The sequence below is a fragment of the Saccopteryx bilineata genome, chromosome 2 (assembly GCF_036850765.1).
Source record: "Saccopteryx bilineata isolate mSacBil1 chromosome 2, mSacBil1_pri_phased_curated, whole genome shotgun sequence".
NCBI classification, from domain to species: Eukaryota; Metazoa; Chordata; class Mammalia; order Chiroptera; family Emballonuridae; genus Saccopteryx; species Saccopteryx bilineata.
In genome coordinates this window covers 341436703-341460349 of record NC_089491.1, presented here as the reverse complement: position 1 = coordinate 341460349, position 23647 = coordinate 341436703, and the positions used below count along the sequence as shown (strand labels likewise).

General features: G+C 39.5%; 1 protein-coding gene across 5 annotated transcripts in view; it reads right to left on the bottom strand.

The window, feature by feature from the left end:
• Window positions 1-4172: 4172 nt before the first annotated feature.
• The window catches only part of LUC7L2 (LUC7 like 2, pre-mRNA splicing factor), a 53695-nt gene continuing 34220 nt past the window's right edge, over window positions 4173-23647 (bottom strand). For all 5 annotated transcript variants that reach the window (XM_066262424.1, XM_066262427.1, XM_066262428.1 and 2 more), the window contains 8 exons: window positions 22049-22147; window positions 20310-20420; window positions 17403-17546; window positions 15657-15833; window positions 14458-14549; window positions 11979-12008; window positions 9239-9430; window positions 4173-5155 (listed from right to left, as the gene is read on the bottom strand). In XM_066262424.1, coding sequence (XP_066118521.1) covers window positions 4978-5155; window positions 9239-9430; window positions 11979-12008; window positions 14458-14549; window positions 15657-15833; window positions 17403-17546; window positions 20310-20420; window positions 22049-22147 — 1023 coding nt within the window. In that variant the 3' untranslated portion in view covers window positions 4173-4977. The remainder of the gene's footprint in view (window positions 5156-9238; window positions 9431-11978; window positions 12009-14457; window positions 14550-15656; window positions 15834-17402; window positions 17547-20309; window positions 20421-22048; window positions 22148-23647) is intronic.

The following is a 23647-nucleotide window of genomic DNA, read 5'->3' as shown; positions in this document are numbered from 1 at the left end:
TAGGGTGCCGGGAATGGTCAACATCTTGAGCTGGGTGGGGCTGGGTAAACCCATGTAAAAACTCATCAAGCTATTTATTGCATTTAAGATTAAAAAGTAAAAATTTATCTCCAAAGACAGGAATAAAGTTACTAGAGAACTCATTTCTTTTTCCCTAAAATGAAAACTGGTCAATGGTATGCAATAATGCAAGGGGACATTAGAAATGTAAAATAGCCTGACCAGGTGGTGGCACAGTGGATAGAGCGTCGGACTGGGATGCAGAAGGACCTAGGTTCAAGACCCCAAGGTCGCCAGCTTGAGCGCCGGCTCATCTGGCTTGAGCAAAAACAAAACAAAACAACAACTCACCAGCTTGGATCCAAGGTTGCTGGCTCGAGCAAGGGATTACTCTGTCTGCTGAAGTCCCCTTGTCAAGGCACATATGAGAAAGCAATCAATGAACTACGGAGTCCCAACGAAAAACTGATGATTGATGCTTCTCATCTCTCTCCGTTCCTATCTGTCCCTATCTATCCCTCTCTCTGTAAAAAATAATTTTTTAAAAAAAGTAAAATAAATGCTTAAGTAGATGCTACATATATTCATCATCTGATTCATCTTCCTTCAAATCCCTTAGCATTGTTCTCTGCCTCTTCCCTTATAGCTATTGGGACAATTTCATGTCTTCCTTTACCAACCCAGCTGAGCTCCAATTCAAAAGCTTTATCCTTAACTTCATCATGTAGGACTGTTTAAAAAACAAAAAACATACATCCTTTAGCAATACTAACTTAAAACTATAACCACATTTAAAAGAACCCACAAAAACCCACATTCATGTACTACTTTGATAAAAAGAAAAAATTAGATTTCTCTTAAAAGATCCACAAGATTCTGACGAGTGACCCCGCCTGAGTAGTACGGGCTACAGGAACACTTCCTGTGTCTGCCATTTTCTCCAGCCTGTATTTCCGCCACAGAGGTGCCTTCTCCCGAGTTCTGGCCTCGCCTTGGAGCATGTTTTTACCTTTCTACGAAACAGAAGCTGGTAAAGTTACACAGCAGGTTGGTCTTGCATGGAAGTCCTCTGGGTAATTTTGCAAGTCTCTCTTCCCACCAGGCACCGCCAGCCGCTGTTGGTTGAGATGCACGCACTGGCTTGCTCCCTGAGCTTTGGGGATCACGCTCTGACACAGGCGGCCCCAGCAGCTGACAGCAGCTTCCGAGGGGCAGCTCTGGACATCAAGCCTGGTGAACAATTCTGTGTTAATTAAGCACATGGAATTCATCGTCCCCCAAGTACTGAGTTCCTGACTCATTGGTTCAGGGCTTCTGACAGGTTTCTACCAGCTTTCTTGGTGATTCTGACGAAGAGAATCCTGAACCCACATTTTGAGTAGCCTGTCTCAAAGAGTCCATCTTGCTACCAGGAAAAAATAAAAATATATATTTTTTAAATCAACTTTGAGGTATAATTTGTATCAAAGGAAACATCTATCCCAGGAGTACCGGTTGACAAAAGTAAGCACTGGTGTACTGTTGCCAATCAAGAGAGGGAATAGTGCCAACACTCTAGAAAGTTTCTTCATGTCCCTTTGCAGTCAATTCTCACTTCTGCCGAACTTCAGCTCCAAGCAAGTCTGCATTCTGTCTCTAGCTTACACTTAGTTTGTTCTAAGATTTCATAACAGTACATTCTACTTTGTCTTTTTTAGCAGAGTGTAAGGTTTTAGAGACATTGTTGCATGTGTCTGTAGGTCTTTGCTTTGTATGTTTAGCCAGTAACTGGAAAAGACACACACACAAAACATCTGGGGGCCCCAACACCCCACAAGGCCCTGCTCACATGTGGCCCCAACACCATTCTGCCGGTAGACTCATGCCTGGGCCCCCAGTCGGCCTGTGCCGTCAGTATCCTGTCCTTTTGGCCTCCCCAGCCTTTCCTAACTCTCCTGAAGCTCAGATTCCTTTTTCTAATTAGAAAACACAATGGAAGGAAAAAGGACAACTTTGTATTGCCTTATTTATACCCTGGGAAAATCTAAGTATCAAGTCAGGGTATAATAAAATCATACAGCCTTTTCTGATAGGAAAAATAGACAAGCATGTTTCTCAAAATATTTACATCAGTATACAGCACGTGGTGGTGGAGTGGAGCAAGGTCCTGAAGGTTTCTGGCGAGTCCCCTCGATGTGTGAGGACAGTCTTGGGGAAGATGTTCAAGCTCAGAGCAGCAGGCAATTGTTGATAGAGGAAGCATGTTTCAACGGTTTAATAATTGGAATAGCTATACCAGCACATACCAGCTTAACACCAACCTTGGATATGTACACATTTTAAAGATTATGGAATATTTGTGTTGTAGAATTGTGCACCTGAAACCACTGTCACCCGAATAAACCCAACTTTTAAAATAGTTAAACATTAGTATTAAGATAATTATCAGAGAGGTAAGAAAGTCTTTCTTGAAAAAACAAGTCTCCTTAGGGGTGTTTTTTTTGTTTGTGCTTTTCCTTAGGGGAGGTTTTGCTTCACTCAGCGGATGTGTTGACAGAGCTCTGTACAACAGCCCTGGGGAGGTGGCGGAGGACAGCGACAGGAAGGCCTTATTCAAGGACACCACGAAGGACACCACGCATGACATCCCAGAGGAGCAAATGCTTATGCAAAGATGTGACTAACCTTATACTTTTTATTAGTCGCCAGATAATTGTGCATGAGAAACTGAAATACTGAGACTTTAAATTTTTTCTGAGTGGCTGCCTCAGTTCAAGAATGATTAAAACTCTACAGACTGCTTACCCCAAGCCTAAATACTATAAGTGTCCAAGCGAGAGAACTGTTCTAGGGCTTTTAAATCGGGATCATTTACTCCAAGCAGCATGCGGCTGAAGCGATCCACCCAGTGGCCCGCCTAGGACCATGTGCCCTTCACAGGTTTACTGACTGCTGGCGGCCGGGCAGCGTACTGCCTATGAATCCCAGCTGTAGTACAGCTGAGAATACAGGTATCTGTATTGTTAGGCAGAGGATAAACATGAAATTCCAGTACTCAAACATAATGCTAAAACTCATTTTTCAGCCTGACCAGGCGGTGGCGCAGTGGATAGAGTGCCTGACTGGGATGCGGAAGGACCCAGGTTCGAGACCCCCGAGGTCCCAGCTTAAGCGCGTGCTCATCTGGTTTGAGCAGAAGCTCACCAGCTTGGACCCAAGGTCGCTGGATCAAGCAAGGGGCTGCTCGGTCTGCTGAGGGCCCACGGTCAAGGCACATATGAGAAAGCAATCAATGAACATCTAAGGTGTCACGAAAAACTAATGATTGATGCTTCTCATCTCTAAAACTAATGATTGATGCTTCTCATCTCTCCGTTCCTGTCTGTCCCTCTCTCTGACTCTCTCTCTGTCTCTGAAATAAATAAACAAACAAACAAACAAAACCCCTTATTTTTCAATTAACAAGCGAGTCCCAGTCTTCCCTGAACCTACAACTCAATCTTGGTCATCTTACTTCACATCCCAAGGCACTAAATCCACAGTGCAAGTAAGGATTTAAAAAGCAGTGCAGACCCCTCAGAAAAGGAAACACCACAGTCCCACAGCACCAAGGATGCAGATGGGTCTCAGGCCCACAACCCTAAATCAATGTGAGGTCGTACTTCTCTGTACCCTCAAACTGCCGCACTTAGGAGGACATAGTAAAGATAGTTCTTAAAAGGTGATCTTGTTAACTCTACTCACAGACACTAATTTCATTACAAAATGCATTTTTGTTGCTCAGATTTTCTAGAATCACATGATTACCTGTTGAAATCCTAGTGAGTATACACAGCTTTTCAATGCAGAAGCCATCAGTCTCATTACATTGGTTATACCATGTTTTTATTTCAGTTACTGAATGAGAAGAAATACAAAACAAAACAAATGAAAACCCCAGTTTCTTCTGTGGGTCCAGTCCTCCTCGACAGCGGTGGTTACAGCCAGCCCTGAAGCAGCCAGATACAGTCAGCGAGGGACCCACGTGGAGCAAGAGTTCATCTTGAATCTTCGCAAGTGCAGATTGATTTCCTTTGGTGCCTTGCACAGTAAGGCACTATTAATGATACAACAGAATGGAAGAAATGCCCAAGCATATATTCTAGTGACAATTTACTAGACAAGTTATAGTTTAATGATGGTGGTGGTGATTGTTTCTTTCATCTTGTTTTTGTTTTTTTTTACAATAAAGGTGTAGCCTTTATATTCCACACACACAAAATAAAACAAGTGCTTATGAAAAAGTCCCTGCCCCCACCCCCTTTTCAAAACACCCTGAACATAGCAATTCAATACAACAGAAAAATCAAGACTTGTTTGATTTCAAATTGTCGATAAAAAAGCAAAGTATGTAATGCAACAGCTGTTAAACTTCCAACGCTAAATAGGCACCGTTAAACAAACCTCCCGGTATTTAAACTGCTCCAGCACACACTCCTGCAGAAATGCTCTGAGCTGTAACCACTAGTAATTAATGGGAAGAGAACCTTAGAACAGAAGTTATATTGCTTCCCTGCCCCCACTTTCTCTTATAATTAGAGGGTGGGAGGCACTAGGGGATACAAAAGTCAGAGGAAGAAGAATTAAAAAGAAAAATTCCCAAAGCTGCACTGTTTGGACTGAAAAGGAAGACAGTGTTTTACAAATGTTCAAAATCTCCCAAGGCAAGTAACACAATTCATTCACTATCACTCCTACTAGAAAGAATAGATATCTGCGTCTTCTATAAAACTGTCTTTTCATAAAGTGTATTATGGGGTTGCCAGAAGCTACGGATGTAGTCTCAGGCTTTCATCAAGGAAAATCAGTTCAGTTCAGACCAAGTTAGATACTGCACATCTAGCCTAGTTGGATAGGTGTCTGGAACTGCTCCCTGTGCCACCCGAACAGCTGTAAACTAAACAATAGTATGTAACTCCATAGGAAGATTTTAAGGATTGAGGATATGTACACAGCTAATTATATCTCCCCTGCTTCGCGCTCTTCAGAGCTCCTCCTGTCTTCTGATCTGCCATTAGCGCTCTCATAGGACCGCTTCTTATCTTTTCGATCTCTGTCACGAGGTGATCTGTCTCTTGAATTCCTGTCTCTGTCACGTGATGCTAAGTCTTGGTCTCTGAATCTTTCTTTTGAGGATCTGAAAAATATTAATTTGAGGAGCAAAATGTGTTGGGAAACCCAAAATCCATATAAAAGAATCGGATAAATATTAAGGTACTGAGAGCTGAAGGTAATCAGAACACATCCAAGAAAGAAGAGTCAGTTTCCTGACAGAACAGAGCACTACCATATTTGATCAAGAGTCTACAACAAGAACGTGGGTGAAAACAGACAGCTGAGGGTCAAAAACCGTATGTTAAAATAATGGTTTACAGGATATTCTCATTGTCTCAGAGATAGTCAAAAAGCTTCTCCAATTCATACCACATGTATTTAATATAAGAATTATAGGCAATACCTTAAAAAAGCAAAAGGTGTTATCCAATTAAAAAATATATAATAGAATGCAGATCTCAAATTGGATGAAAATTAATGTCTTAAACTGGGGGTCTGCAAACTTTTTTTGCTGTCTGGTCAGAGATGCAAGTATTTTAGGTGTTGAGGTCACATACAGTCTCTGTGGTATATTATATTCTTCTTCCTTTTCTTTTTATCAAACCTTTAACAATGTAAAAACCATCCACAGCTCGCTGGCTATATACAAAGAGAGGCTAAAGGGCCAGATGTGGGTTGCAGGCAACTTAGATAAGAGAACTACTCAATTAATGACATGGTAACCATTTATTATTTTAAAAATCTGGTTTACTTCTCCTGAGTTAGCTCATTCAACGAACAGAAAAATATCAGAATGGAAGACAGAGGAAGATCACACTATAATAAATCTTGATTAACCATAACTGTTTCTTAATACCGCCTCTCTGTCCCCACACCCAACTTCAATAAGGTAAATAACAAAACAAGGTCGTATCAGAGATTCAGTCAAAAGAAATACCAAAGGACATTATGGGATCAGAATTAATACGGAATCTTCTATACTTTCAACATGTAGAATGAATCAGTAACACATATTACATTTATTTCATTCTTTACAGATGACGTTAAATACTTTTACATAATCATCTCACTTAACCCATGTTTAGAATTTGGATCTGAAGTCTGATTAAGTAATACTTTCAACCTCGAAGGCAGGAAAAAATACTACTATATTGTTTTAGAAATAAAGTTAAGGAAGATTAAACCAAAAAGGTAAAAAGATAAAGTAACATCAACTTCCAGCATTCTATTTAATTAAGGTTTTAATAAGCTTCATTTAAAAAAGATGTGTTAAAAAAAATTTGCACAGTGCACATGTGGTTACCTAATCCTATCCATAGTCTTTTAAAAAGGGGAGTATGGATAATGACTAAGAGTTCAGTAATAATAACAGTAAGTCAACTATGAGATGAACATCAACTAATGCTTTTTAAGAGATTACAATGTCTATACACAAGAAGTTTCCATTCATTATTTCACTCTACCAACAGTCCTAACAGATCAAGTACTCTTGCTATCTCTACTTAGTAGATGGGGAAAGAAGGGTGGGATGATTGGCTACTTGGCCAAAGCTACTGAACCCAAGCAGTCTGACTCTGAAGTCTGCACTGTATGTTTGAACAGACAAGAAAGCAAGAAAACGCAAATGGCCCTTATTTACCAAGAGTAGCTATTGAGAGGAAAAGGTCACAAACAGAATCTGCTTGTATCAGAGACCAATATTTCAGCTGGGGCAGAAGAACAGCAAATCATAAAAGACTCTTAACTGAGACATTTACCTTGAAAATTAAACTCAAATACATAGGTTTTAATAGCAACTGCCTGGTAATTTTTGGTAAAAACAAAAAACGTTGCTTTGAGAGAGAATAATCTGAATAGCAAGCTTAAAAGTGCTCTAGAGAAAAGCAAACTTTAGTTTTACAAAAATAATCCTCTTTTAGGAACATGCTGAAAATTTAGTAGAGGTATCATGGGTATGGTGGGGAAATTCCTTCCTGCACAACTTCATAAATGCAGGAGGCATTGGAAACTACAACAACACAATCTCAGATGAGCATCCATTCCATCCTCACCACCAGCAGAGACATTTAAGAGGTTACACACTAGAAACAATGAAAGGTGGGCAGGCTCTCAAGAGAAATTGTCTAAACCTTCCATCAGAATGATTCCCAAAATTAACATTAAGACTCATGGAGAGTATTTTTTAGTAATTTTTCTGGGCAGTGCATTGTGACCACAGTTCTACGAATCTGAGGTAAGTGGCCTACAAATCACATGGCAAGGAGTTGTCCCTTATAAATTCTCTACTTATTCTCTCCACTTGCCTGATAGTCGCTCTATCTATAGTATCTTTTCCCACTTCTTTTTCCCTATTCAAATCATACCCATTTTATTCGAGTTTTTTCTACTACCCGAAGCCATTATTTATTATGTTGGTATTTCCTGCATTTAAATTCCTGTTCTAGGCCCTGGCTGGTTGGCTCAGTGGTAGAGCGTTGGCCTGGCGTGCAGGAGTCCCGGGTTCGATTCCCTGGTTGGGAGAAGCGCCCATCTGCTTCTCCACCCCTCCCCCTCTCCTTCCTCTCTGTCTCTCTCTTCCCCTCCCGCAGCCAAGGCTCCATTGGAGCAATGTTGGCCCGGGCGCTGAGGATGGCTCTGTGGACTCTGCCTCAGGCCCTAGAATGGCTCTGGTTGCAGCAGAGCATCGCCCCCTGGTGGGCGTGCCAGGTGGATCCTAGTCGGGCGCATGCGGGAGTCTGTCTGACTGCCTCCCCGTTTCCAACTTCAGAAAAAATACAAAAAAAAAAAAAAAAAAATTCCTGTTCTATATACACAGTTTAGAACTTTGGAACAGTATGGTTCATATCATAACAGGTTTCATATCAATTTGATTATTGTCAAAAATGTTAGTCCTGTTTTCTAATGCACTTAAACACACTTGAATAAAGTGGCTCAACTACATTATATTTGTTATTTTTTACTAGACCTACAGTAGAAAGTATACAATTCTTCCTGGTTATTAAAGTCACCTTAAGAACTGCTTGGTGTGCTGAGAGAAAAACTTAAAATGTTCTCACCAAAAAAAAAAAAAAAAAAGAGAGAGAGAGAGAAAGAGAAATGTGAGGAGATGGACATGTTAATTAACTAACAGTGGGAATCCTTCCGCAATTTATACAAATATCAAATCACCACAATGTACACTTTAAATATCTTAGAATTTTATTTGTCAATTATACCTCAATAAAGCTGGGGTGGGGGAAAGACCTACTTGGAACAAGGCAAGAATATAATAAATACTGATTGACAGCCTATTAACTAACAGCTTGTGAGTGGTTTTAGGGAATGGTTGGTTGGAGAGGGGGAGGAGTAAAAAAAAAACCCCCACAGAACATTTAAACAGCTTTCTGTGGATTCTACATGGGCTTTATGTGGAGTAATCCATAGAAAATTTAAGACTAGTAAATACTAGGCACTCAAAAACTCATACATATGCTTAAGAACAGTTGTCAAGAAAAACGTAATTTTAAATGTGGTTTATGTTCCATTGACATGAACTGGCTTGAGGGCCATCACGTGACCTGAGAGGTATGGGAGTGTGAGTGCTAAGGCTCTGCCACAGTTTAACCTTTGTCCCAGTTAAAGATTCAGGTCTTTGGGTCTGCCCCCTGAACCTTTTGAATTTTCATGCCAAGGAAATCTAAGTTCCTTAAGATTCTGAATCTGCCCTGTCAAGCTAACATAACAATGCATACCTACTGTGCAGATTAAACAAGAAGAGACTAGAATGTGTCCACTCTGAAAAAGTCCACCAGCTCAAACAAATATGGAAAACAATGTCAAACAAAGCTAACCTTGCAATGAAAGGAATTTCCGAGAGCCCCATTCATCAACATATATGGAAAAAACGCTAAGACTACTGGTACCTAAAAGTATTTACCCAAAAAGTACTTTTTCCTCCCAAGACACACTACAAAGAGAAAAGCAATAACCTGGGCACATATTTGTTCCAATTTCTGACTCTGGCTCATGGTATATTCTTTCTCAACTATCCATACAATCAGGGAAGAAACTGTTAGACACCCACACACAAATGTGTACATATTACCAGATGCAAGTTTCAAACCAATAGTATTCCGATTCTAAACCACAAAGGCAGTTCCGTGTCCTCTTATGGACACCTCAGTACCTCCTCCTGGATCGCTCTCTGCTCCTGTCTCTAGAACTGTGCCCGCTTCTCTGGTGGCTGCGGCTGCGGCTGCGGCTGCTGGAGCGGGACCTGTGGCGGTGGCGCTTCTCCCGAGATTTGGATCGTGTTCTCCTCTTCCGTTCCCGCGACATGGAACGAGACCGGTGTCGGCGGTGCTCTCTGGACCTGGATCTACAAAAAACAATTGATTCTGCTTATAGCTTGGTTAACATTCCACTGCTGTTCACTAAAGTCTCTTCTTTAAACAGAAATTACCCACCAGGATAGCTCTACTTAATGCCAATTCTATTTCCAAGTCAGCTAAATTTATACTAAAATAAATTGCTGTAATAACAACATACTAGAATTTCAAAAAAATTAACACGAGTGCTCAGGTCAATCAATATTGTATAAATTTACACAAGAAATATAAAAAAGGAAGGAAACAATCTATATCACTACTACTTGCCAGAGACTGTATTGTCTAAATGCTTAATGGAATTGATTTTATTTAAACTTGTAAGATTTTTAGTATACACCTGATAACATGGATAGAAGGGAATAGCGGCATGAAAAAGAGTGTTGTTTAGAGTAAGTTACAATTCTCTGAATTAGAGAGAGGTTTATATGACCATCAAAATGTTTTATTTTTATTTTTTTAGATTTTATTTATTCATTTTAGAGAGAGAAAAGCAGGAAAAAAAATGCTTGACCAGGCGGTGGCGCCATGGATAGAGCGTTGGACTGGGATGCGGAAGGACCCAGGTTCGAGACCCCAAGGTCGCCAGCTTGTGCGCGGGCTCATCTGGCTTGAGCAAAAGCTCACCAGCTTGGACCCAAGGTCACTGGCTCAGGCAAGGGTTACTAGGTCTGTTGAAGGCCTGCGGTCAAGGCACATACGAGAAAGCAATCAATGAACTAAGGTGTCGCAACAAAAAACTGATGATTGATGCTTCTCGACTCTCTCCCTTCCTGTCTGTCTCTCTCTCTCTCTGACTCTCTGTCCCTGTAAAAATACAAACAAAAAACCCCCATAAAATTCATTCAATATGAGTTTTACCAAATGATATTTTAATCCCTCACTCTTTTAGCTATTATAATAAATCTATTTCTTGTTGTATAATTTCATTTATCTTTTTAAAGTTATCCATTCATCAAAAAATATGAACTGGGTGCCGCTGCACTGTTCTGAGCACTCGGGAGGCTGGGCAGCAGTCAGTCCCTCACCTCATGCAGCATGCAGGGTGGCAAGCGCAGGTTCATGGTTATGAGTATGTGACACCGAGTTTATTCTTGTATTATTTACTAAATACTGTATTTTCCATACAAACAACTGTAAACCTACTTTTGTCCACCCTGTAGACTCCAAAAGGTTGCCTACACAGATATGTGGGCAATAAATAAATACAGGTCGTCGGGTAGCAAAAAAGAAATGGAGAACAAAGCTGAAATGATTTATTTCACTTTTTAAAAAGATCATTTGATATGTGAAAAACAAACTGAAGTGGAGAAAGGGAGTGGGCAGGTATAGAAAGTAGAAACCAGTTATGATTCTATCGTAACACCTGGTAAGAGTGGCTTGAACTAGAATGGTAGAAATTAAATTTCTGGTCTGAACATCTAACGATGTCCTATATACAAATAGTTTAAATATCTTTTTTTCAACAAAGGTAAAAAACACTTTGCATTAATCAACCAGTAAAGAGAACAGCAATCAAGCAGTAAACAGATCTGAGAAACATAATATACATTAGCTAACCCAATTGATCCTGTTTACTAATGTCTTTGTTTTTTAGTGTTTTAAGCAGAACAATGACTGAAAGATTCTAAAATGCAGTAAGGGGCATCTAACAGAAATGTAAGGTTTTCCTTTCGTAATGACAAATGCTCTAGTTTACAGGGAAAGTTCTTGGAAAACAGTTGCCCTTTAGAATTAAGAGTCTTCAGAACACTTCAAAGAGATGTGATCCAAGGAGGAACAGTAGGAGTTGAAAAAAAATGAGAAAGGGCATTCTAGATGGAAATTCATAAAGGAAGATTCAAGGATGAGAATGAGAATGGCAAGTGAGGAATTAAGAATGACGAAATACACTTTGCCCCTTTCTCAGATAGAAAAATTAATAAAAATTATTTTTTAAAAAGGGGGGCTTTGAAAACTCTCCAAATACTAAACCCAAAAGTCAAAGAAAAGTGTCTTCATGTCCTCTTCCTCTTTAAGGCTGTTGAGTGCCCCTTTAAAGTGATTTGTGATCAGTTATAAAAGCGCAAGTGATAAACTCATATAAAATTAAGATGGAAGCATACACTAAAATTTTAGTTTCCCTTAATCATGAACCCTTCGTGCAAAAATGTGTCCAACTATTTAGCCTACTTACATTTTCACCAGGTATAACCTCTTAGAATGTGTTTCTTAATGGCACCACCCAAATTCATTTTAAAAATCCTGTCACTTCTCTATCCTGAGTTTCTGAAGAAAATTTTGAAATATTCTGAAATATATTTAGCCTTCCCCTTCATCCAGAACACTATATAGTTTTACTCTGATAAAACTAACCTGTAGTGCATGAGTACCTTCTGACCAGTTTCTTCTCAAATGCTATTCCTCAAACTTGATACAAAAAATAAGTGTATTAATCTACTTCTCTTTCATTTTTAAAAAATATTTACTCTGTAACAACCATCTTCGAAAAACACAGCTTTACTATAAATACTTACAGTGCTAAACTTGTATTATACCTACCTTTTAGGATTCTTGCTATGTGATCGAGACCTAAAAAAAAAAAAAATCTGTTTTCAGAAAACTATAAATAAGCAAAAACAAGTACACTGTGCTGCTAAAATTACATTCTTCCTGATTTCTAATTTTTGTATTAATTTTATAAAGATAATGCATGTTGTATGCACACAAAAATTTTAAAATGCACCACAAACTCTACAGACTTCCCCACCTCAGCATATGAGCTCTCATAACTAGGACACCTGGCCCTTAAAAGAATATCCCTCCTGCCTGACCGGTGGTGGAACAGTGGATAGTGTTAACCTGGGACACTGAGCACCCAAGTTCAAAACCCCAAGACCGCCAGCTTGAGCGTGGGATCACAGACATGATTCCCATGGCTGCTGGCCTGAGCAAGGGGTCACTGGCTCAGCTGGAGCCCCTGGTCAAGGCACATATAAGAAGCAATCAATGAACACCTAAAGTGTCGCAACTATGAGCTGATGCCTCTCATCTCTCTCCCATCCTGTCTCTCTCACTTAAAAAAAAAAAAATGCCCCTAGGGAACTAAAACAGTACATGACAACTCACTAATTCTCCACAAATGACTTTCCAATGTTGGGAAAAATTCTTGGTATCTGTAATTTCTCCTTTTCCTCTGGGAACAGAGTAAAATTTCTATGATCTGAGATGCCTACACTTTGGATCAACAACCTCATACTATAATCCCTAGAACACCCAAATCAATCCTACATGTTTCTTAATGTGACATGTGACCCTCTTACATACAACACTTTACATTTCCTTAGTACACAACACTCAATGGAAGTATAGTAATAGCCAATTATGGTTACTAGGAAGCCACAGGGAGGTTTATTATAGAGACAATATAGATGGTTGAAACACAACTTTGGACTCAGCCTGATGAAAAGTTTTAACTCGGTTCCGCCGCCCACCATCTGTGTGATGTTGGCGGATCATACTTACTCCTCCTCAACTTAGTGCATCAACTGTAAAGGAGGGACAGCAATATAAAGTCCACAATGTGGGGGCGTTGTAAGCGTTGGATAAACTACTAGAAGTGAACTCTGGGCACAGTGCCTGGGAAACAGCACCTGGTAAGTGACAGTAATTTTTATCATTACCCATCTCAATACCATACTGGAATTCTATCTTGTGTCATTTTAAACTCACTTGCAATTTCTTCATCTTCCATACTTGGTTAAACTATTTTTTCAAGTTCATAGACTTAAAAAAAAAATTTAAACTACTGGAATACATTACATTTTATAATCATTGTTAAATTTGCCAGATGGCAACAAAGGAGCAGGATGTGATGTCTTTTCTTGTCTACAAATGTGAAAACACAGTCCTGCAAAGAATTTTTTTCTCATCTGACTCACCTCAGCTGTGTTTTCGTGTCACTACGTTCAGCTGAATTTTAACTTAACTGAGATTTCTAATGCCAATAATATAGTTTTAAATATCACAGTATTGGGCAATATTACCATATGAGTGTAAACAAGAGAGAACAGAGCTAACACTCTTGAGGTAAAACTTAGTGTCAATGAAGAACATATACATCAGCAGAGGAGTGGGAGCACCTAAGAAGGGTGATCTCCACACGCAGCTCTGTTCTGTTACTTCTGTGCTATAGCCATGAAATATAAATGCAGTCAGTTCAAATGTCTTGAAATAGACTGAGTATATAATGCTCAAAGCCTGGATGAAGTTCAGTGACCTATTGCAAACTACTAAGGGTTTTAATTAACTTAGGCACATTAGCTGAAGGTATTTAAATTTCAGAGATGTATAATACAAGAGAACACTATAAATTAAACTCAGGTAAATCTTTTGTGGCATACTTGTCCATCCTGATTACTGAAGAAGTTATGAATAGGAGGTACAAATAAAGTTGCCGTGCAATTTGTTATCAAGAGGTAAAAGTGACCCATAACATTTAAACATTGTAACTATGAAGATTTATATGATCCTATCAACTAATGAATACCAATTTAAATAAACTATGTATCTATTATTAAATTAGTAAAAAGTTTAATAGTTTATAGCTCCTAGAATTGAATGTAGAATGAGAGTACAATAGAAAAGAATCAATAAAACAAACACCCCAAACCCTTTATGAAGCATAAAATATATTATAAAAATAAACAGTTCTTTGTTAACCTGGTACAAAATTAGCACAATATGAAAATCAGAGCCTAGAAAAGGGCTTTTCATATATCTTACATAACATTAAAATGTGAGGCACTCTTCATTACCTCTTCCATACATTCTGAAGGAAAAAACCTTTACTTAAATGGCCCTAAGTTAATATACCTACATAAACATTGCTTCACATGGTGACATTTTAAAGAGTAAACAAAAATTTCCCATGCCTAGATTTATTAACATCTAAAATCTTGTACCAATCACATCTCTTTTAAGAACTGGGGATATTCAATCAACTTCAGATACTTGGACTATTCATTTCACCACTCCATACCTTCTCAGCTTCTCCCTCTCTTCTCTCTCCCTTTCTTCTCTCCGCTTCAGGCGCTCCTGGTTTCTTTTCTCCTGCTTCTCAGCGACAACTCTCTTAAAAAAAAAAAAAAAAAATGACAGTTTAAATAGTAATAAATTAGGGGCATTATTTACTGGGTCCATTCTTAATGAGCACTATCCTAAACTTTACCATATCTGGTTTCCAATATTGTACAAGTAACATCAAATCTGCTTAGTAACAATTCAATTTTGGTAAGTATAATCATTGGGCTTACAAGCCTGGTATCCATCTTTCCTCTTTTGGGGGACATTTAAAAATTTTCATGGTTCTCCATGTCTTAATGATATTTAAAAATCAGTTCTATAAAATTTTTCTCCTCTGATTTTAAAAAAGAAACCAACCATTACAAATTGCAAGTTCCCACTGTTGTACATTTTCCAACAAAGAAATTTCTTCTACCCCTTTCAATTACCATCCTATGCTGCTGCTTTTTAAAGCACCAGTCACGTGCGCTACAATTGTTGCTAGGTCTGTGGGCAGACTCCCAGTGGGTCCCAATTCTGAGTCCAATAACCATTTGCTATAATGAAACTCATTTTGTCACTAAAAAAAACTTGCCCAGGCAAGATCATCCTAGCTACTCAAAATACTGAGAACGCACTATTAGCTACAATATTTATCGACTCTGCTTGTGTTCAACCCAAGAAATACCTTTATCTTCTCAAAAGAACTCAGCAGATATGCGTTGCCTTTCTCACAATAGCATACATATTTGACAATGACTGTCCTCCTTTTTAAAGAAAAAGAGGATTCATTCTAACTCTTTTCTGAAATGGGGCAGGAGTATAAAATAAAACTAGAGGTCCTAAGGTTTAATATTTGGTAAAGAATTGTAAATATTTCAAATAAATATTGGACTTAAGTTCCAGGCGACTTTGTGTAAAAGAATTCATTTAGAACCAGTTTGCAAGATTCCTACTTCATATTCAACTGCTACCTCCAAGAATAAGGGGATAATATTTAAAGGTCTGTTTCTCAACACCATCCGTTAAACCAGCTGGTATCTCCATTTAAAATCCTACACTGTTCAGCATGAATTGTCGAATCAGTCAAGAATATCAGAAAAAGACAATGAATACAAATAAAAAGAAGAAGTGGCTAAATTGAATAAAGTGAGAGATATTAATTTACCAATATACCTTTAATTCTTCAAGCTTCTCTCTTATTTCAATAAATCCCAGGTGCAGTTTACCCCCAAAATGATCAGCCAGTCGTCTGTCATTATCATGAAGACCTAGATATGCAGAGCAGACCTCACACACTCGAAGTTTCTGCTGCTGGAAACTGGAAGCTGGCATAGAATTCCGATAGACTTCCTAAACAAAAGTGAGAAAATGCATAGCAATCTCACTGAAAGTCAGAAACAAAAGACACTTTTCTAATGAACAGAATGTTTTCTAAAAAACAAAAAGCATGACTATTTTGTCATGAAAAGTACTGATTCTTCACTAGCCCCCATCCTGCCTCAGGACCTCTCCACTAGAAACAAAAAAATCACAGCCTCAAACACTTTTTGCCAAGATCTACCAACCATGGCACAAAACATGACGTTCTGAAAAGGTGTGCTGTAAAAATTTTTAAACATGCAATAGCTGACCATTTAGGTAGGGATGCTGACCTCTTTTCCCTTAGATTGTCAAAAAAATAACAGCCAACACACAACAGCCATCCTGTGTGAATGATTCAAAATTACATTTACTATTTTTTGTCAGATGGGCAAAGAATTTATTTTTTAGTGTGTCGCAGAATTTTAGTAATTAGTATATGTGTGCCAGGAAACAAAAAAGATTGAAAATCGCTGCACTACGCTAGTATAAAACAATCATCACCATTTCTTCATTTTAGCGTGGATTGCTATACCTGTAAACAAACATAAATTTCTCTTACAGTATTTGATGTCTAGTGTTAGTAATATGTTAAACATCTACAGTGTTTTGTCTCATATAAGACAGTACTGATGTAGGAACTATCAATACGTGCATCGTTCAAGGGTCAGCTATAATCTTCACACACATATAGATGACGTTTTATGAAAACTGCACAACAGCTATGCACTGCATATGAAACAGTGGTACCAGAAGCTTAAAGTGGAGCTAAACAATTCCTTGGCCCTGGCCAGTTGGCTCAGTGGTAGAGCGTCGGTCTGGCGTGCTAAAGTCCAGGGTTCAATTCCCGGCCAGGGCACACAGGAGAAGCACCCATCTGCTTCTCCACCCCTCCCCCTCTCCTTCCTCTCTGTCTCTCTCTTCCCCTCCCGCAGCCAAGGCTCCATTGGAGCCAAGTTGGCCTGGGTGCTGAGGATGGCTCCATGGCCTCTGCCTTAGGCGCTAAAATGGCCCTGGTTGCAATAGAGCAATGCCCCAGATGGGCAGAGCATCGCCCCCTGGTGGGCATGCCAGGTGGATCCCGGTCAGGTACATGTGCGAGTCTGACTGCCTCCCTGTTTCCAACTTCAGAAAAATACAAAAAAAACCCCAAAAAACCCCCCAAAGCTAAACAATTCCTATTGCCTAGTGATGTCATAGCCATTCTAACATGTTACACAAACACTTAAATTGGTTTAATCCCCTCCCCTTAATACTCTGTCAATCATTTTCAGTCAAAGCTGTGCTCTTCAAGTACAGATACCAAGACTCCCTAGACCAGTGGTTGGCAAACCGCGGCTCGTGAGCCACATGCGGCTCTTTGGCCCCTTGAGTTTGGACACAAAGGCCAGCTTAGGAGTATCCTAATTAAGTTAATAACAATGTACCTACCTATGTAGTTTAAGTTTAAAAAATTTGGCTCTCAAAAGAAATTTCAGTTGTTGTACTGTTGATATTTGGCTCTGTTGACTAATGAGTTTGCTGACCACTGCCCTAGACCAACATGAGGAAACCAGTCACCTCTGCTTCCCTCTTCTTCGCCCGGGCTTTCTCCACTTCATCCATCACTTTCTGGGACTCTTCCACATTCCCTTCAGCTCCGAGCTGTTCCACATTGGCCAACAACTTACCAATTTCTTCATTTAACTCGTGAACACGTTCTGCCTAGAAAGAAACAGAAAAAAAGATCGTGAATAAAAAGCAGAGAAGTATCAAAGTTCAAAATATTTCAGAAATGCTTACAAAAGACACATTATCTGAGGCAATATGAGTTTAAATACTGCTTTCTGAGCACATCATGAATGAATTCACAGGACACGAGGAGAGTTTGAGTCTGCCTGCCTTCACTTCAGTGAGGGACTAATAACTCTCTCACAAAGCTATGAGAGATGAGAAAATGTGCCTTGTACATCCACAGCACACACATTACTGAGTTTTTGTATATTAGTGTGGCACCCCTTCTTCTTAGCCCATGTCTTTCCGTTGGGATTAATTCTTGCCTTGGAATTCAATATGCCTCCTCCTTCTCATCTGCACCACCATCATCCTGGGACTCTATTTCATTTATTTTCTTTTAATGGCACCTGACACATGATACATTAGAACCCTTGTACTTCAGGATGCCCGTCTTCCTACTCCCCTCAGCAGAGAACTTTTCAGGGAAAGTTGGTTGAAAGTAACTGTTTTCTCAAATGAGGGCATCCACTTCCCTTTATACATACATCTCAAGCTTCATATTTAATGCTGTCAAAAAGTTACTCTAGGCCCTGGCCGGTTGGCTCAGTGGTAGAGCGTCGGCCTGGCATGCAGGGGTCCCGGGTTTGATTCCCGGCCAGGGCACAGGAGAAGCGCCCATCTGCTTCTCCACCCCTCCCCCTCTCCTTCCTCTCTGTCTCTCTCTTCCCCTCCCGCAGCCAAGGCTCCATTGGAGCAAAGATGGTCCGGACGCTGGGGATGGCTCCTTGGCTTCTGCCCCAGGTGCTAGAGTGGCTCTGGTCGCAACAGAGCGACGCCCCAGAGGGGCAGAGCATCACCCCCTGGTGGGAGTGCCGGGTGGATCCCGGTCGGGCGCATGCGGGAGTCTGTCTGACTGTCTCTCCCCGTTTCCAGCTTCAGAAAAAAAAAATACAAAAAAAAAAAAAAAAGTTACTCTATGTGGGTAACTTTTTGTCTCCATTCTGCATTTTCATACAACGTACCACATTGAATGGTACAGATGTGCTAGAGTTAATAAGTCATCAAACCAGCAAAACACAATATATGGCCCTTTTCGGGATCCTGATTAGATCACACCAACTGTATGGGAAAAACAAGCACTGTGAATATTACACGATATTTAAAATTGTTAACTTTTATGAATATAAATTTTGTGTTTATATTTTAGAGGTAAAATGATATGACATCTAGAATTTGCTTACAAAATAATGAAACAACAGAAAGCTGACAGTTTTAGATCCATAGGGATTCACTGTACTTTTCTTTCTGCTTTTGTAAAAGTATAACACCACAAAACATTTTTAAAAAGTACCAAGTCAAGTAGACAAAACTCAACAGTTAAAAAATGAACATTCCAAAAAAAACCAAAAACATTCCATTTGAAAAATGGGTATAAGACATACACAGACATTCCACTAAAGAGGATATACAGACGGCAAATAATCACATGAAAGAAATGGTCAAAGTCATTAATGATTAGGGAAACGCAAACTGAAACCACAATGAGGTATTGCAACAGACCTCTCAGCATGCGTACCATGGAACAGCGACATCATCAAGTGTGGGGGAAGTGCAGCATTACACACTGCTGGGAGGCGTGTATGATGGCCTGGCCACTCCATAAGAAAGTTTTGGCACTTGCTTTCAGAACTAAAAACAGGCTTACCATATAACCGAGCAACTGCCCTCAGGTATTTATCCCAGAGAACTTACATCCGCACAAAAATCTGTATATGGTATCAGCCAATAAACTGGAAACAACCCAAATGTCCCCTTTCAATATGCAAATGGTTAAACTGTGGTATATCCATGCCATGGAATACTACAAAGAAATAAAAAGGAATGAACTACTAATACCACAATTTGTATGAATCTCAAGTTGTGCTGAGAAAAAAGCCAATCTTCTAAGGATACACACTGCATGACGGCATTTATGTAACATTAGGTGAAATAACATAATTATAAAGATGGAGAATAGATGAGTGGTTGTCAGGGTTAGGGGAAAGGAGCATTGTAGCTATAAAGGGGTTACATGAGGGAGTCTTGTGATGATGCTAATTAGTGTAATTATGGTAGTAGTTATTCAAGTTACACACATGATAAAATTGCATCAAGCCTGACCAGGTGGTGGTGCAGTGGATAGAGCGTAGGACTGGGATGCGGAGGACCCAGGTTCAAGACCCCGGGGTTGCCAGCTTGAGCACGGACTCATCTGCTTTGAGCAAAGCTCATCAGCTTGGACCTAAGGTTGCTGGCTCAAGCAAGGGGTTACTCGGTCTGCTGTAGCCCCACGGTCAAGGCACATATGGGAAGGCAGTCAATGAACAACTAAGGTGTCGCAACGAAAAACTGATGATTGATGCTTCTCATCTTTCTCCATTCCTGTCTGTCCCTATCTATCCCTCTCTCTGACTCTCTCTGTCTCTGTAAAAAAAAAAAAAAATTTTACATCGAATTACAAACACACACACACCTCTCACACCCAACTGCATGTGTATCTGAATAAAATGCAGCCTGGACTACTGTTAATTTCTTGGCTTTGATACTGTACTATTGTGTAAGATATGTTAACATAAGGGGATGACAGAGGAAGAGTACACAGACTTCTCTGTGGATGTCTTTGCCAAGGTCCTATGAATATGATTTTTCAAAATAAAAAATAAAAAATGACTTGGAACATTATTCTGTCCTACCGAAGAGAGTGCCACTTACCTTTGCGGCCACTTCAGCACTGATCTCTTCCTGAGTCTCTGCCAACCTTTTCTTAGCCACTTCTGTTCTTCTGTCGCAATCTGCAATGAACGACTGCAGATGATCCATAGCCTACAAGTTTAATTGAAAAACAATTATTGCCAGAAAAATCAACTTTCTTCAGAAATTCCTTTACACAAAAATCACACCTTTCAAAAATGCTGCTATGAAAGTAAAAATATAACAAAACTAAGTTCAATTATAAATCAAAACTACTATTCATCATCTATCAAATTGGGAAAGAAAAAATGGAAATAATTCCCAGGAAGGTAAGATTGTAAGAAAACTGCCCCTCTCATCTTCAGTGAAGGAAGCGTAAACCAGTGCAGCCTTTAGAAAAAGGCAATGCAGGCTCGGACTGGTTGGCTCAGTGGTGTGGATGTCCTGGGTTCAATTCCCGGTCAGGGCACACAGGAGATGCAACCACCTGCTTCTCCATCCCCTGACTTCCCTTCCCACAGCCATGGCTCGATTGGTTTGAGTGAGCTGGCCCCTGGAGCTGAGGATGGCTCCATGGAGCCTCACCTCAGGTGCTAAAGATCATAACCCAATGACTGTAAAGTGTTTCCCCCAATTGTTCCAGGCCCGTATTAAATTATGTTTACATTTTATTTCCATTAACAGAAACTGTTAGAAACTCAGAGTAGATTGGGTGCCTACTTAACTGCTTTATTTCCCAAAACAAAACACCTATTACCTCACTCATAAAAAGTACCACAAGATTTATGCTTACAGTGGTACCTTGAGATATGAATTTAATTTGATCTGTAACCAAGCTTGTCAGTCAGTCAACTCGTATATCAAACTGCCGATACTGGACCCGTGCACCGATGTGCCAACTAGCAGCAGCTTCCCGAATCACGACTCGTATCTCAGAATTTTGCTCAGATCTCGAACAAAAATACAAACTGAGTCACAGCTTGTATCTTAAAAAAAAAAAATTTGTATGTTGGTCTGTTCGTATCTCAAGTTACCACTGTATTAGTATGTTTATGTAATGCTGATTGTATGTATTATGCAAATATAAAAAGTTTCCCAATTTTTATATAATTCTCATGTTTGTATTAAAAAAAGAGGGGGGGGGGATGAGGGGTCTCAGCCCTGACTGGTGAGTGGTCTCATCCCAGAGCTCCAAGGTCACCAGCTCGAGCCTGAGGCTCATAGTTCCAGCCCTGGTCAGGGCATGTATTCTTGAGAAGCTATCAATGAGCGCACAACTAAATGGAACCATGAGTTGATGCTTCTCTCTTTCTTTCTCCCTTCCTCTTGATCAAAACCTATGGAAAAATAAGAAACCTCCAACAATATAGTCAGATTTTGAGCTCCTCAGATACCTAAATGATATCTCCTCTAATATTTCTTGTTAGTTCTACATTAAAAAACAACATTATCCTTAATGTTCCCTCTCTGTATGTATATCTACAGGCAGATATTACTACTTTATTGGGAAGAATATGCTTAATTTTCAAAAGAATACGTGAATTGCACTACTTTTACATTATTTTCTTAAAATACTGTTTTACCTTATATTTTCTAAGAACATTGTTAGTCAAGTACATGAACTTACTTAATTTAGTACTACCATCAAATAACCACAAAGGTAATTTGCTAAGAATATTTCCTATTAAAAGAAATTAACCCATATTCAAAATGTTTTACTGCAAAAGATAATCTAACCCATTAAAAGCAAAGTCACATACATCAAGTTCAAAGAAAAAATCTTGTTCTTTGGATGCAATTTCATAATCTGCTCTTAAAGCCAGGTCATGGACTTTCAGACATTCTCCAAGATCCATTCTCTAAGAGGGAAAAAAAAGGGGGCACATATTATTTAAACAGAAAACACATTTTCCAAAGATTCATTAATACATAGTACTCTCCAGAATATATATTAAGTCATACAAATGCTTCTTTGTTTATGGACTTTCAAATTACAAAATTTCTTAGACAAGTATTAAAACTTTGTGGAAAAAGGCATCAATTCTATCTACCTGCAGATGGGAATAGTGATCACTTTTGTACTTAAGAATATACAGACAAGGAAAAGCCTGTCAGAATCTGAACAAAGCTGGAAAAAAGCTCTTAGCAATGTGGATGTGTGTGTATGTAACAAAGGTTATGAGCACCAATTTGATACACTACCTCATGTTAAAAAGGATAGTGAATTCACTGGATAAAGATTCACAAAGACTGATTGATAGAACTGAGATGGGAACTTTTCAGTATAAAATAGAAACAGATTTTTATTATGGCCCCAAAGGGCTCCATAAAGTCAGATTTGAATTCTCCCAATGTAAGAAAATGCTTTCTAAAAAAAAAACCAACACTTTCTAATAAATGATCAGAGCTTTCCAAAGACGGAATAAGCTTCCTCAAGAGTGAGTTACCAGAAAAATTAGATTCAAGCACAGTTTAGACAACCATTTATCTAGGCTAGTGAGAGAAAAAATTCAACTATCACATAGCTTTTATTCTTCCAACTGTGAGATTTTATGAATATCTAAAGTGTCCCTGTAAAATTATATTATCACAGTCCCCCCCCCCCTTTTTTTGGCGACAGGGACAGAGAGGAAGGAAGAGAGATGAAAAGCATCAGTTCTTCACTGCGGCACCTTAGTTCAATGATTGCTTTATCATGTGTCTTGATGAGGGGGGACTACAGCAGGGAGAGGAACCACTTGCTCAAGCTAAAGACCATGAGGTCATGTCTATCATCCCACGCTCAAGCCTGCAACCTTAGCGTTTTGAACCTGGGTACTCTGACTCCCAGTTCGACGCTCTATCCACTGCGCAACCACCTGGTCAGGCTATTATCTCAGTTCTATTTTTATTTGTGTGTGACAGAGACAGAGACAGATAGGGACAGACAGACAGGAAGGGAGAGAGATGAGAAGCATCAATTCTTCGTTGCGGCACCTTAGTTGTTCACTGATTGCTTTCTCATATGTGCCTTAACCAGGGAGCTACGGCAGACCGAGTGACCCCTTGCTCAAGCCAACAACTTTGGGCTCAAGCTGGTGAGCCTTGCTCAAACCAGATGAGCCCATGCTCAAGCCAGCGATCTCGGGGTTTTGAACCTGGGTCCTCTGCATCCCAGTCTGACACTCTATCCACTGCTCCACTGCCTGGTCAGGCTATCTCAGTTCTTAATTACATAAAGGAATAAATGGGAAAACAAGTACTGTCCTCAAAGTTATCTTTGGGAAAGCATGAGGAATATTCACCACTATTAAGGAAGTCCTCAGGACAGTAATGGCTCTAAAGGATCACTGTGTTGCTAAGCACCGCTGTGCTTTTCC